At 35.4% G+C, this 15,682-nt stretch overlaps 2 protein-coding genes across 2 annotated transcripts in view; one reads left to right on the top strand and one right to left on the bottom strand.

Moving 5' to 3' along the window:
• Nucleotides 1–1,736: 1,736 nt before the first annotated feature.
• On the top strand, nt 1,737–14,156 carry NUDT7 (nudix hydrolase 7). The gene is made up of 4 exons (XM_053699554.1): nt 1,737–1,859; nt 6,323–6,470; nt 11,701–11,859; nt 13,492–14,156. Exons 1-4 carry the CDS (start codon nt 1,801–1,803, stop codon nt 13,855–13,857), a joined length of 732 nt encoding a protein of 243 aa, XP_053555529.1. The 5' UTR covers nt 1,737–1,800; the 3' UTR covers nt 13,858–14,156.
• HEATR3 (HEAT repeat containing 3) overlaps nt 9,885–15,682 on the bottom strand; it is a 369,897-nt gene continuing 364,099 nt past the window's right edge. The window contains exon 15 of the mRNA XM_053699553.1: nt 9,885–10,222. Coding sequence (XP_053555528.1) covers nt 10,172–10,222 — 51 coding nt within the window. The 3' untranslated portion in view covers nt 9,885–10,171. The remainder of the gene's footprint in view (nt 10,223–15,682) is intronic.

Here is a 15,682-nt window from a genome sequence, read left to right as displayed (position 1 = left end):
TGGCATCTCCACTTCAGCAGCTGTGTAATATGATATGCACTACCCACCTAACATTGCACTGCTATTGAGGTAAAAGGGCAGAAGAATGCTGTGCTTTCTTCAATGGGGTGGGCAGTATAAATTCTGATTAGCTATACAATCTAACTGGGGTGTCCAAACTTTGCTCTCCAGAGGTTTTGGAACTACATTTCCGATGATGCTCAGCCAGCATTTTATCTAGCTGAGCATCATGGGAAATGTAGTTCCAAAACCTCTGGAGAGCAAAATTTGGACACCCAATTCTAAAGACTAGAAATTATAAACACAAATTAAAAAGTTTATGGATTTGGATAAGTAAATATAAAACAAATGGCATAATATTTAAAAAAAAAAAAAAAAAAAACAAGAGAATGGCAAGTAGTGACCATGTATATGTAGATGTGCCCAGCATTAAAGTGATGGTAAATTCGCCTAAGTAACTTAATATTTTGAAAGTGCATATAATTTTAAGCATATTAATGTGCTTATCTTTGTCCAAAACAAAATGAATCTTTTATAAAAACCCTTTTTGTGAGGCTTCGTTAACCTGATACAATGCAGCCTCTGTCATACAATTTCTTATTCTTCAATATGACAGGCAGCTCTTTCAGCCAATAGGAGCTGCACCATACGCCCTATGTAAATTACTGACAACACGCTCCCCTGCTGATTACTTGAAGCTGACTCAGCCATGAAGTACAACTGCGCAAGCACGGTTCGCTAAACTATTTGTGCAGCCAAAACAGTGAATCGTCTTTTTCCGTAGCGATTTACGGTCTAAAACAGCAAGGCTGAGTCGGCTTCAAGTTACTAGCACGGGAGTGTGCTGTCAGTAACTTACATAGGGCGTATGGTGCAGCTCCAATTGGCTGAAAGAGCTGCCTGTCAAACTGAAGAATAGGAAATTATGTGACAGGCTGAATTTAAAGGGACGTTAAACCCAAACATTTTTGTTTCATGATTCAGATAATGAATACAATTTAAAAAAAGTTTCCAATTTACTTCTATTATCAAATGTATTTTATTCTCATGTTATTCTTTATTGAAGAGATACCTAGGTAGGTAGCGTGCACATGCCTGAAGCACTACCTGGCAGGAAATAGTGCTGCCATCTAGTGCTCCTGCTAATGTATAACATTTTTGCAAAACTGCTGCCATATAGTGCTGTAGACACGTGCACACTCCTGAGCTTACCTTCCTGCTTTTCAAATAAGGATAACAAGAAAATGAAGAAAATATGATAATAGAAGTAAATTAGAAAGTTGTTTGTATCTCAATCATGAAAAAAAAATTGGGGTTTTATGTCCCTTTAAGCAGGTAACAGAGCCCCACAAAAATAAGCACATTGACATGCTTAAAATTATATGCACTTTCAAAATATTAAGAGTTACTTAGGTGAATTTACCATCACTTTAATGTCCCTTTAATGCATTAAAACATTTTCACACTAACCTAGTATATCATTTATTGCAAGATGCAGAAACATCTTTTTGATTAGGTGTTTTAAATGATCTCTGGAAGTGTACAGATGTACAGATCTCTTTACTTAGCAAAAATGTTGTTGTACGTTTCACTTTCAGTCCCCTCATACACCTATTAATGCATTGTATGTGCTTATAAGTGCAGCCTTGAACAATCACCACTCGCAAAGTCACTGCCGTCTGCTCACATACACTGTTTATCTCATTCTGTGACATGATTCCTGCGGGAGTGGCTGGGTGAAAGTGAGGCTTGGAACACACGCTGTTGTCTCTGTCAAGTGAGGGAGGGAAGAAGTGTCTAATGTCATCCAGCAACAAGCACTCTGTGCTGGAGGAGCAGCCAGCAGAGGATCATCAAAGGTATAGAAGCTACACTGCTGGGTAATGGACTCATCTTAAACAATATAAAAGTGCAAACATGAAATGTTCTTATATGTTAGAACATTGTGTTATTGCACTTTTGCTTGCATACAACTATATGTTTAATACATGTAAATTGATTAAACACATAGTTAAAGTCAGCTCCAGAGCAGCAATGTACTACTGGGATCTAGCTGAACACATCTTGTGGGCATATGACAAGAGAAAAATGTGTGTAGCCACCAGCTAGCTTCCAATGGTGTGTTGCTGCTGCTAAGGATATGTACACATGCTTTTCAACACAATTTGATTATACTATAATCACGTTTGTAACGCATCCATCTGTGTCGCCAGTTGCGCACGCATCCTCAAAGGAATGTTGGCTGCGTGAGGCAGCCAAAAAAATGTTGGTTTGCGCGCAGCCAAAAGAATCCAGCTGGATCCCTGTGGATTCCGAAAATGGCAAGGTGGTGAAAGAATTCACCGCAGGTCTAGGGTAAGCTGCATCCAGGTGGATTCCGAAAATGGCAAGGTGGTTCTTTCACCACCCTGTCATTTTCGGAATCCACCTGGATGCAGCGTAGGCAAAGGAAGCCTTACAAATAAAAAAAACATGCAACTGCCCGCACAAAGCGCTGAAAAAACACGTAACCGGCCGCAAGAAATTAAAAAAAACCTAACCTCCCGCACAAAGTATTAACAAACACCGAAACCGTCAACATCGCAAAATAATAACGTAATTAATCCCTAATCCGCAAATAACATAATTAAAATATTAACCCCTAAACCGCCAACCCCCCACATCACAATAAACCTAATTAACCTTTTAACTCCTAAACCGCCAACGCCCCACATCGCAATAAACCTAATTAACCTATTAACCCTTAAACCGCCAAACCCCCACATCGCAATGAACCTATTAACTCCTAAACCGCCAACCTCCCACAACGCAAATAACTAATTTCATTACTAAGCCCCCTAACCTAACACCCCCTAAATTAACTCCAATACTAAGTTACACTTAAATAAAACTTAACATTAATTTACAACAAAAACAATCTAATATTACAAAAATAAAAAACTCTAAAATTACAGAAAAAAAATAAACAAAATTATAAAAAATAAAAAAAATTAAACCTAATCCTATGAAAATAAAAAAGCCCCCCCAAAATAAAAACATCCCCCTAAACTACCAATAGCCCTTAAAAGGGCCTTTTGTAGGGCGTTGCCCTAAGTTAAACAGCTCTTTTATGTTTAAAAAAAATACTAAGTCCCCCCTAACAGTAAATAAAACCCACCCACCAAACCCCCCAAAATAAAAAAACTAACACTAAAAAAAACTAAACTACCCATTGCCCCTAAAGGGGCATTTGTATGGGCATTGCATTTAAAAGGGCATTCAGCTCTTTTACTGCCCTTAAAAGGGCATTCAGCTCTTTTACAGCCCATTAAATCCCTAATCTTACAAATAAACCCCCCCACCAAAAAAAAAAATCCTAAAACTAAGCCCCAAATAGGTACTCATCGTTACTGAAGTCCGGCGGAGAAGGTCTTCTTCTAGTCGGCTCCATCATCTTCTATCTTTATCCAGAGAGAAGGCAGCGCGGAGTGGAGGTGCGCAGCTTTTTTCCCCCATGCGCGGATCCGGAGTGGCGGTCCCAGGGGCAGGTTCTCAGCGGCTATCTACAATGCTACTTGTTCAAAATGAACTTGCAATTTAAAGTGTGAGTTGCAACATACTTAACACGCTGGACTGTTATGCTATCAGATTACCCATCAATTGACAAATTGACTAATATCTTTTATGGGAACTGACATACGTGTCTGATAACAGTCTAGCTGCACCGACCTTGTAATGGTAGTACCCTGAAACTTTTTTAAAATGGTGTGCTTTGAACGAATCACAAAATAAAATGTTTGGCTTTCATATCCATTTAACTTTAATAAAAAATACTCCGGTGGTAAAGTACTCCCATTGGAAAAATTATAGGAATAGTGTTTAAAGATTTCCATGAGTGTATCAGAGATAAGCTATGCATACCCCCCAACCCCTGTCCCGGGTTGCTAGCCATCTGTCCAGATTTGCCCCAGGCATTAAATTTTTTTATTTTTTTTAAATTCTATTGGGCCCATACTCAGAAGCAGCTGGCTTTGCTCTCACAGGGTTAGATACCTGTTAGATTCCCTGTGGAAAAGGAATGGTGTGTGGGTAAGACGGCTGTACACACTCTGACCATGGGTAATGGTGACCTCTCTAACCTACCTCTGGTAGTGATGATGTCTAACCCCTGGTGATAATACTAGCATGCCTTCAGTTTTATACAATGAGCAGTGCTAATACCAGGGTAACGAACAGTGGCAGCCGCAGAGTGCTGGGGTGCTTGCCAACCCCAGGATCCCATACAATGAATTACAGATACCCATATATGATGTAGTGTGTGTGTCTATCTGTTTCCATAACTGTGTGTGTGTATCTGTATGTATAAGTTTATGCTATGTAGTGTGTGTGTGTCTGCATGTATAAATGTAAGCTATGTAGTGTGTGTATGTGTATCTGATTGTATAAGTGTGTATCTGCATGTATAAGTGTATGCTATGTAGTGTGTGTGTGTCTGCATGTATAAGTGTATACTATGTAGTGTCTGTGTATTCTGCATGTATAAGTGTATGCTATGTAATGTGTGTGTGTATCTGCATGTATAAGTGTATACTATGTAGTGTCTGTGTATCTGCCTGTATAAGTGTATGCTGCCTGTATAAGTGTATGCTATGTAGTGTGTGTGTATCTGCATGTGTAAGTGTATGGTATGTAATGTGTGTGTGTGTGTATCTGCATGTGTAAGTGTATGCTATGTAGTGTGTGTGTGTGTATCTGCATGTATAAGTGTATACTATGTAGTGTCTGTGTATCTGCCTGTATAAGTGTATGCTGCCTGTATAAGTGTATGCTATGTAGTGTGTGTGTGTGTATCTGCATGCATCTTATACATATAAGATTATTCTATGTAGTGTGTTTCTATCTGCATGTATAAGTGTATTCTATGTAGTGTGTGTGTATCTGCATGTATAAGTGTATGCTATGTAGTGTGTGTATATCTGCATGTATAAGTGTATGCTATGTAGTGTGTGTGTATCTGCATGTATAAGTGTATGCTATGTAGTGTGTGTGTGTGTGTGTGTGTGTATCTGCATGTATAAGTGTATACTATGTAGTGTCTGTGTATCTGCCTGTATAAGTGTATGCTATGTAGTGTGTGTGTGTGTGTATCTGCATGTGTAGTGTGTGTATCTGCATGTATAAGTGTATGCTATGTAGTGTGTGTGTGTGTGTGTGTGTATCTGCATGTATAAGTGTATACTATGTAGTGTCTGTGTATCTGCCTGTATAAGTGTATGCTGCCTGTATAAGTGTATGCTATGTAGTGTGTGTGTGTGTGTGTGTGTATCTGCATGTGTAGTGTGTGTATCTGCATGTATAAGTGTATGCTATGTAGTGTGTGTGTGTGTGTGTATCTGCATGTGTAGTGTGTGTATCTGCATGTATAAGTGTATGCTATGTAGTGTGTGTGTATCTGCATGTATAAGTGTATACTATGTAGTGTCTGTGTATCTGCCTGTATAAGTGTATGCTGCCTGTATAAGTGTATGCTATGTAGTGTGTGTGTGTGTGTGTATCTGCATGTGTAGTGTGTGTATCTGCATGTATAAGTGTATGCTATGTAGTGTGTGTGTGTGTGTGTGTATCTGCATGTGTAGTGTGTGTATCTGCATGTATAAGTGTATACTATGTAGTGTCTGTGTATCTGCCTGTATAAGTGTATGCTGCCTGTATAAGTGTATGCTATGTAGTGTGTGTGTGTGTGTGTGTATCTGCATGTGTAGTGTGTGTATCTGCATGTATAAGTGTATGCTATGTAGTGTGTGTGTGTGTGTATCTGCATGTGTAGTGTGTGTATCTGCATGTATAAGTGTATGCTATGTAGTGTGTGTGTATCTGCATGCATAAGTGTAAGCTATGTAGTGTATGTGTGTATCTGCATGTGTAAGTTTATGCTATGTAGTGTGCTACTGTGCATTTTTGCTGACTTTAAAGGCCAGAATCTAGAATATTAATAGGGAATGCAGACAGCAGTTTTAAAGAATTTATTATTAAATGTCCAATTAAGATAAAAATATTTAGCAATGTCTTTGCAAAAGCTAATTAAATACATAGCTCACATAGCCATACCAGTGGTTTGAGCTAGTGTTTGATTTGCTGCCTAAGTATATTAAAATATATGACTTTATTTAGAATTTTATTTATATTACTTTGGTCTTATGATTTTTTAAGCCCCGCCCACCACATTTCAATTTTTTTGCCACAAAAGGGGGTGTCCCTCTTTTGAATTTTGAAATGTTGGGAGGTATGGCTATGTGCTATAAAAACATGACATTTTCATTTTGTTTTTTGTTTCTATGGCAAGTTGTAGAGAGAAAATCAAGAAGAGACTACAGAAATATGATGTTGGCAGCCGGTACACTCACATTCCACTTCCAAAAGCCTCGGTCTTGCTACCTCTGTTTATTAGACAAGGAAAGCTGCATTTACTCCTAACTGTCAGATCAATGAAAGTTTGTACATTTTTATTTCACTTTAAGATTTGTGTGCTGTGTTGAGAGCTTGTACTTGCTAATGACGGTCTATGAGTGTCACATGGGCCCTTTTTTATGATACACAATTATTCACTTGATAGAAATCAGGTTTAGTTTGGGGTCAGTTAGATTATATTGACACATTATTAAAAATAAACTTCTCAAGGAACCCCTCATACATAGTCTAACAGTGCATCCATTGCACAACTTTAAGATCATAAAGGCTTTCTTGATCACATACTCTTGAAATTGGTATTTTTTAAAAAAATTAGATGCTTAAATACCCATAAGGGAGACTTCTGTAGACAGCTATTTTATGCATACATATTTGCTGTTTTCCAGAAAAGATTACACAATCTTAGATAAGTATCTATCCATTGCTGCACTAATAACTTTAAAGGGACACTAAACCCACATTTTTTCTTTAATGATTCAGATAGCGCATGCAATTTTAAGCAACTTTCTAATTTACTCCTACTATCAATTTTTCTTCATTCTCTTGCTATCTTTATTTAAAAAGCAGGAATTTAAAGTTTAGGAATCAGCCCATTTTAAGATCAGCACCCTGGATAGTGCTTGCTTATTGGTGGCTACATTTAGCGACCAGCTCTTCCATGAGGAGGTACAAACAGCAAAACAAGAAACAGGAAGAGTTTGGGAGATCCCATAAATCATGAAAAAAACAAAATGTGTGAAAAACAGTGAACCCGGTAGTAGGGGGGTGGGGGGTACCCTTGGTAGCCTGGTGTCCGTGACATGCATGCTCTATCTGAATCATGAAAGAAAAAAAAATTCATATCCCTTTAAAAGGACAGTCAACACCAGAATTTTTGTTGTTTTAAAAGATAGATAATCCCTTAATTACCAATTCCCCAGTTTTGCATAACCAACACAGTTATAATTATACACGTTTTACCTCTGTAATTACCTTGTATCTAAGCCTCAGCAGACTGCCCCCTTATTTCAGTTGTTTTTACAGACTTGCAGTTTAGCCAATCAGAGCTGTCTCCATGGTAAATTCATGTGCATGAGCTCAATGTTATCTATATGAAACACGTGAACTAATGCCCTCTAGTGGTGAAAACCTATCAAAATGCATTTAGATTAGAGGTGGCCTTCAAGGTCTAAGAAATTAGCATATGAACCTCCTAGGTTTAGCTTTCAGCTAAGAATACCAAGAGAACAAAGCAAAATTGGTGATAAAAGTAAATTGGAAAGTTGTTTAAAATTACATGCCCTATTTGAAACATGAAAGTTTTTTTTTTAGACTTGACTGTCCCTTTAAATAACTTATTCCTGTCATTTGATGTTTTGGCACTTGGGAGAGGTTTGCCTTATTTATTAATTCATTTAATTAATTTCACTGGGGAGGTAAGCCATGGTTTTACTTATATATATATATATATATATATATATATATATATATATATATGCATTTGTACACATCTGTACATTATCTGTACTGTCTCTTAAATTATCTCTACATTTTATGTTATACTGTGTTATTCATCTCTGTACACTGTGTGCGACTGGGTATCCATACCAAATGATGATCATTAAAGGGACAGTATACACTCATTTTCATATAACTGCATGTAATAGACACTACTATAAAGTATAAGATACACAGATACGGATATAAAAATCCAGTATAAAACTGTTTAAAAACTTACTTAGAAGCTGTCAGTTTGGCTCTGTTGAAAAGGTAGCTGGAAAGCCCACTGCAAGTGGCAAATAAGACACTCCCCCCCTCCCCCTTCTTTTGCATATGAAAAGACCTTTTACACAAACAGGAGCAAGCTGGAGAAGGTAGCTGACGGTATTCACATAAAACTTTGGGGCTTGGTTAGGAGTCTGAAAATCAGAGCAATGTTATTTAAAAATAAGCAAAATTATACATTTATTTAAAAAAAAATGTTATGGGCTATATAAATAGATCATCTACAAAACATTTATGCAAAGAAAAAATGAGTGTATAATGTCCCTTTAAGTCTTCTAGCTCAGTTCCAGTGTATCTAAATTTAATTCCATTTAGTTATGCAATTTATTTATATATGCAATTTATTTAGCATATATTCATACGTTTTCTAGTGTTCAGCCTCTATGCATCATGTATTTTTACCTGTTTAGGTTCAGATAGTATAGTGGGCGTTTACTCATTACCCAATCAGCTGTTTCTACATGCTTTTTAAACCTGCATCCTGTCTATCCACCTTAGACTATGATTACGGCGTAACTGCCGAAACAGATCAGTCTAGGTGGTACGCCCTGTACTTACTGTGGATGCGTCCATAAACTTTTAATCAACTTTTTATAATAAAGGTTTTTTTTACATTTGAAGATTGCAGCTCCGCTTCCTCTACATTTGGTGACAAAAACAGCCTAACACCATCATCAGTACTGATTGTATACTCTGCTTTACTAGGATTTCATGTGATTTTACCATCATTTCATCAGATTTCATAGTAAACTTCCTTAAATTGAGGAGAGCAATAAAGGTTTTTAAAGTCCCATTACAATAGGATGTGGAACATTTTGAGGAAAAATATCTTCCTTTTTTACATAAAAATGTTCATGTGATATTTTCTAGTAATTTTTTTACAGATATGCAGCATCACTTTCAAGTGATTCATCATTTGGGTAACATGTCCCTTTAAACTAGTAAGCACCGTCATTATTTGGTAACCATATACTATCCCTAAACATAATAACTTATAGTGTGATGATTATACGTGCATAAAACTGTTTGATAGTGGCCCATTTTGGGCTAAAGTACAACATACTAACAGCTATTTGCCTTTTCTTCCAGCTTTATATCAAACTTATTTTAAGTTCTTATGTAGCCACATTCTTAAAATAGGTTAAAAGGCTACAATACTGAAATATTTTCTATCATGTATATTAATAAGAACCAGTTAAACCTGTCAATATATATATATATATATATATATATATATATATATATTTCATGATTCAGATAGAGCAAGCAAATTTAAGTAACTTTCTAATTTACTCATATTATCATTTTTTTCTTTGTTTATTTAAAAAGCAAGAATGTAATGCATAGGAGCCGGCCCATTTTTGGTTGAGAACCTGGGTTATGCTTGCTTATTGGTGGCTAAAAGTCAGCAACCAATAAGCAAGCGCTATCCATGGTGCTGAACCTAAAATGGGCTGGCTGCTAAACTTTACATTCCTGCTTTTAAAATAAAGATAGCAAGAGAACGAAGAAAAGTTGATAATAGAAGTAAATTAGAAAGTTTTAAAAAATGTCATGCTCTATCTGAATCATGAAAGAAAAAAATGTATGTTTTAGTATCCCTTTAATAAACTTCATAAAGGAACAGTTTACCCTAATTTTTTCTCACCTTTAATTTGTTCTCCGTGATCCATTTTACCTGCTAAAGTGTATTAAATACAGATAAGCCCTTTACTTTTATATCAGAATTTAAAATGGCTGATTTTGCCAATGGTTTCCCTGCCGTTACTGAAAGCTTCTATACTTAAAGGAACATGAAACCCACATTTTTTATTTCATGATTTAGAAAGAACATGCAATTTTAAACAACTTTCTTATTTACTTCTATTATCTAATTTGTTTTATGCTCTTGATATTCGTTGCTGAAAAGCATATCTAGATAGTCTCAGTAGCTGCTGATTGGTTGCTGTACATACAAGCCTCAGGTGATTGGCTCATCCATGTTCATTGCTATTTCTTCAACAAAGGATATCTGAAAGATGAAGCAAAATAAATAATAGAAGTAAATTGGAATGTTGTTTAAATTTGTATTATCTATCTGAATCATGAAAGAAAAACTTTAGGTTTAGTTTCCCTTTAAAGGGACAATCTGCACTAAAATTGTTATGGTTTAAAAAAGATAGATAACACCTTTACTACCCATTCCCCAGCTTTGCACAACCAACATTGATATATTAATATACTTTATAACATTTAGACCTCTAAATTTCTGCCTGTTTCTAAGTCCCTATAGACAGCCTCTTAATAACATGCTTTATTATTTGCTTTTTACAACAGGGGAGTGCTAGTTCATGTGGGCCATATAGATAACATTGTGTTCATGCCCGAGAAGTTATTTAAGAGTTAGCACAACACAGCACTAAATGCAAGTCAATAGACAATAAATCAAATGCAATGTGATCAGGGGGCTGTCAGAAGATGCTTAGATACAAGGTAATCAAAAGAGGTAAATGTATATTACTATAACTGTGTTGGTTATGCAAAACTGGGGAATGGGTAATAAAGGGATTATCTATCTTTTAAAACAATAAAAATTCTATTGTAGACTGTTCCTTTAAGTATTCCCTATAGAAAAGCTGTGTAAACACAGCCAATATAATAAATGACACCCCCAATAGGAGGTAGAAGAGATACAAATGTTAATTTTCAATTGTTCTTTTTAAGATTTGGGTTTTGGTATACAGACAGAGATAATATAAAGAAGCATGTTCGTGTACAGAAAGTGATACAATTAGGACATCTGATTTCCCTGCAAGCTAAACCAATTTTAATGGGTTGTGGTTTCAAAGAAAAAACCCAGCTATTTATTATACAAAAAAAAACATAAAAAAAAAACATTTTATACTTTTGCAGCTGGTAAACAAGTGGAAACACATTAAGGGAAAAACCATTTTAAAGTACACTGTCCCTTTAAATATCAGGTGAAACAAACAAAGAGCATGATCACGGGACTCTGCCACTCACTTGCTCATAGGAACAACTTGTTTTTTTCAGTAGAGGAACATCCATTTCTTTAAAACAAAGATCCGCTATACATTTTGAAACATTGTTTTTTAGATAGCTCAGAGATTTGTTATGAATATCATGTCCCTTTAAATAAAAAAATATATATAAAAAATATTTTTTTTTTGTTTGTAAGATTGGATATTACATCTACTTGTTCTTGTACTGTTATTTAACTTCTCAGCGTTTATTGATGGTTACAAAAATATACTGATCTTTGCTGTTAGTGGAGATACTATATATATATATATATATATATATATATATATATATATATATATAAATTTATATGGTGCCTAATGACATTCTACTATCAATGATCCCTTCTCATGTATTTTAATATGTATGAGTGTCTTGTGTGTTTGGGGAAGGAAACGTAATGATAAATTGCACTGTTAAATTAATTATTTAATTATACCTTCCGTATTTATTTATTTTTATTAACAGCTGAAAACCATGCCAGGGGATGTTTGCTTTCCTGGGGGAAGACGTGAGGCTTCAGATCAAGATGATGTGCAGACAGCTCTCAGAGAAGCTAATGAAGAGATAGGCCTGTGTTCTGAAAAGGTGCAAATTATTGGCAGACTTATTCCTTATATAGCGAAGGTAAGTTTAAAGGAATAAAATAGCAAGGGTTAAATGCTTTAGTCCAAACACTGTTTGCCACTATTTATATTGACAGAGCCGCAAAATTGTGGTTGCCATGTAGGTATCAATACCAATAGCCTTCCTTCAATCTCAAACTGTAGTAAAGTTCAGTGGGTCAAGCTCTAGGACAGCTTCAAGTAATTATGATAGTTTTATTCAGAATTTTAAAAAAAAATTAACTTTTATTTCTTTATTTTACTTTTTTTTTTACATTTACTTCCTGACACAGCCCTACAAGGGGACTGTGGTCTCTACAAGAAGGCATATATAGCTTGATGTCTTAAATCTTCTAAAGTAACATGAGCTGGTTTACTATTCAGTGAGTCAGGAAGACCGTTTCGGCCCATAATCAGAAGAGTCAGAATGCAACTAAAATGTTTAGCATGTCTGCTCCCTTATTTAGCTGTAGACAGGGGCTACACTGAGAATTTCTAAGTGCTAATTTTGCAAGAATGTAAGCTGTTTGATTTTGTTTTTTTAACATGATCTTTTTCTTTTTTATGTTTACTTTGATTTAACATAATTTCTTTTCCTAAAGGAGCACTGTTTCCTATCCCATTAAATTCAATGCTGTAGATAAAAAATAAATGATAATCCACACTGAGATAACCTGCAACTGATATAAACAAATACCCTATCCATAAGTTCCCCTCACACCCTACCGAAGACCTTCCCTAACTGCAGCAAAATCTAACCCTATCCCACTAAATCTAGTTAATAGATGCCCCTTAGCATGACTTCTTTACTTCAATACCCCGGCCACCCCAATAAACCCCCCTTAAACCTGATATACTATCTGAACAATCGTTTATGACACTAATTTAATTTAAATTCTCTACAACACATGACTTTCCCCACTTCAAGATGCTTCCTAAAATCTAAGTCCTCCCCCCATAACAATACCTATTGCTCTCCAATTAGTAATTAAACATTACTGCATTAAAAAAAGTTCATCTGAAACCACTAAGCCAAGATCTCTCGGAAACAATCTTGAGCCTGCTCCGTTTATCTAGAAATAGGCCCAATCTCTGCCTTGCTGTAGTTTGATAATTTTAGGGGATCACTTCTATATATATAAAAAACATAGATGTGAGGTTTAGACTAGAGGTCCATGGGCGGCCTTATAATGTCAGCATGGTATAGCTATCAATTTTAATTATATCCTTCTTAGATCTGTTTTTACTTATATATTTTTGGGGTTCCAAGAGTAGTCCCATGTTGGTTGGAGAGGTTATGGATATAAAAATATGTGGTTTTAAAACTAGCAGGCATTAAACACGTTTTTGTCCTTTGTAATCGTATGTGTATAATGCTATTCTGTAATGACTGTAATTGCTATATGTTATGTTACTGTCAATAGGAGATTAAAAGGACCAATTAAACAGTGTAGAATTGCATAATATTATAACGTATATTAAAAAGACAATGCCCTGTAGTACAGTAGAAGTTAATTCAAAGCTTATACATAAGACATGAATAATAAAGTTTTTTTTGTACATGGAGGAGGGATAGTTTGAATAGTTATTTTTATTTCTATGTACTGCAAGGTATGAATTCGTCATTTTTATGGTGTATATTTTTATCTTTCAGTCTCCAAACTATTTGATAACACCAGTGGTTGGGATTGTGGAAGACACATTTGAGGCCCACCCAGATCCTAATGAAGTCACTGATGTTTTCCTGGTGCCACTTGAATTTTTTATTAGTTCAGACCACTACACTCCCATTCCATTAAACGTGCCATATTTTGGATTACAAAACATTCACAGCTTCCAATATGAAGATAAACAGAAGAAGAGGGTTTTTAAGATATGGGGACTCACAGCGCATTTTGCTTTGATGTTAGCGGTCATGATACTACAGCGGGGACCAGCGTTTAACTGTGACTATGATCTCCAGAGCACATTGACAGGCTGTGAGATAGCTCTTCTAGGTAGTCACCAAAGTAAATTATAGCTGTGCACATGCTAATATTAAGGCAGCTAATTTATAAGAATTAGTGCTGAATCAGAAATAGAAATTAGATCTGTATGAGATAGCTATTAGATTAATGATTTAATCTTGTATTAATACAGTAAACAAAGTATGCTATTAATTTCTGAATACTAGATTAGGGAAAGTAATATGATATAGTGGTATGGAAGTTAAGGGGACAGTCTACTCAAAATTAAACTTTCATGATTCCAATAGGGCATGCAATTTTAAACAACTTTCCAATTTATTTTTATTATAAAATTTGCTTTGTTCTCTTGGTATTCTTTGTGGAAATTTAAACTTAGGTAGGCACATATGCTAATGTGTAAGTTGTTGAACTGCCTCTTATCTCAGTGCATTTTGACAGTTAGACACTGAAATTTTATTTGTGTTATAGATAACATTGTGCTCACTCCTCTGGAGTTATTTTAGAGTTGGCATTGATTGGCTAAAAACATAATTTATGTAAGAACTTACCTGATAAATTCATTTCTTTCATATTAGCAAGAGTCCATGAGCTAGTGACGTATGGGATATACATTCCTACCAGGAGGGGCAAAGTTTCCCAAACCTTAAAATGCCTATAAATACACCCCTCACCACACCCACAATTCAGTTTAACGAATAGCCAAGAAGTGGGGTGATAAGAAAAGAGCGAAAGCATCAAAAAAATAAGGAATTGGAATAATTGTGCTTTATACAAAAAAAATCATAACCACCACAAAAAAGGGTGGGCCTCATGGACTCTTGCTAATATGAAAGAAATTAATTTATCAGGTAAGTTCTTACATAAATTATGTTTTCTTTCATGTAATTAGCAAGAGTCCATGAGCTAGTGACGTATGGGATAATAAATACCCAAGATGTGGAACTTCCACGCAAGAGTCACTAGAGAGGGAGGGATAAAATAAAGACAGCCAATTCCGCTGAAAAATGAATCCACTACCCAAATCAAAAAAGTTTCAATTTTTATAATGAAAAAAAATGAAATTATAAGCAGAAGAATCAAACTGAGACAGCTGCCTGAAGTACCATTCTACCAAAACTGCTTCTAAGAAGAGAAAACATCAAAATAGTAGAACATAGTAAAAATATGCAAAGAAGACCAAGTCATTGCTTTGCAAATCTGATCAACAGAAGCTTCATTCTTTAAAAAGCCCAGGAAGTAGAAACTTACCTAGTAGAATGAGCCATAATCCTCCGAGGCGGGAATCCACCCGACTCCAAATAAACATGATGAATCAAAAGTTTAAGCAAGATGCCAAATAAATGGCAGAAGCTTTTTGACCTTCCTAAAACCAGAAAAGATAAAAAATAGACTAGAAGTCTATCTGAAATCTGAATAGCTTCAACATAGAAAGTAAGAATCTCACCAAAGAAGTCTTAGGAAAACAATAATTCCTTCCTAATGTTTGTTAGAATTTACAACTTTAGGTAAGAAAGACAGCAAAAACCACCTTTTCCTGATGAAAAAAATCAGAAAAAAGAGATTCACAAGAAAGAACAGATAATTCAAAAGCTGTTCTAGCTGAAGAGATGTCCAAAAAGAACAATACTTTCCATGAAAGTAATTAATGTCCAGAGCAAGCATATGCTCAAATAGAAGAGCCTGAAAAACCTTCAGAACCCAATTAAGACTCCAAGGAGGAGAAATTGGCTTAATGACAGGTTTGATACGAATCAAAACCTGAAAAAAAAAATGATGACTATCAGGAAGTAACACTGCCTTATCCTGATGAAAAATTTAGAAAAAGATATTCACAAAAAAGAGCAGATAGCTCAAAAATTCTTCTAGCAGAAGAAATAA

The sequence above is a fragment of the Bombina bombina genome, chromosome 1, assembly GCF_027579735.1.
Source record: "Bombina bombina isolate aBomBom1 chromosome 1, aBomBom1.pri, whole genome shotgun sequence".
NCBI classification, from domain to species: Eukaryota; Metazoa; Chordata; class Amphibia; order Anura; family Bombinatoridae; genus Bombina; species Bombina bombina.
Note: the sequence above shows the minus strand (reverse complement) of the source record. Positions and strands in the feature narration are given on the sequence as shown.

Coding starts and splice junctions, on each gene's coding strand:
- NUDT7 (XM_053699554.1), top strand. CDS start 1,801: ATGTCATCCAGCAACAAGCACTCTGTGCTGGAGGAGCAGCCAGCAGAG. Junction 1,860..6,322: donor CCAGCAGAGGATCATCAAAG/GTATAGAAGCTA, acceptor TTCTATGGCAAG/TTGTAGAGAGAAAATCAAGA. Junction 11,860..13,491: donor TTATTCCTTATATAGCGAAG/GTAAGTTTAAAG, acceptor TTTATCTTTCAG/TCTCCAAACTATTTGATAAC.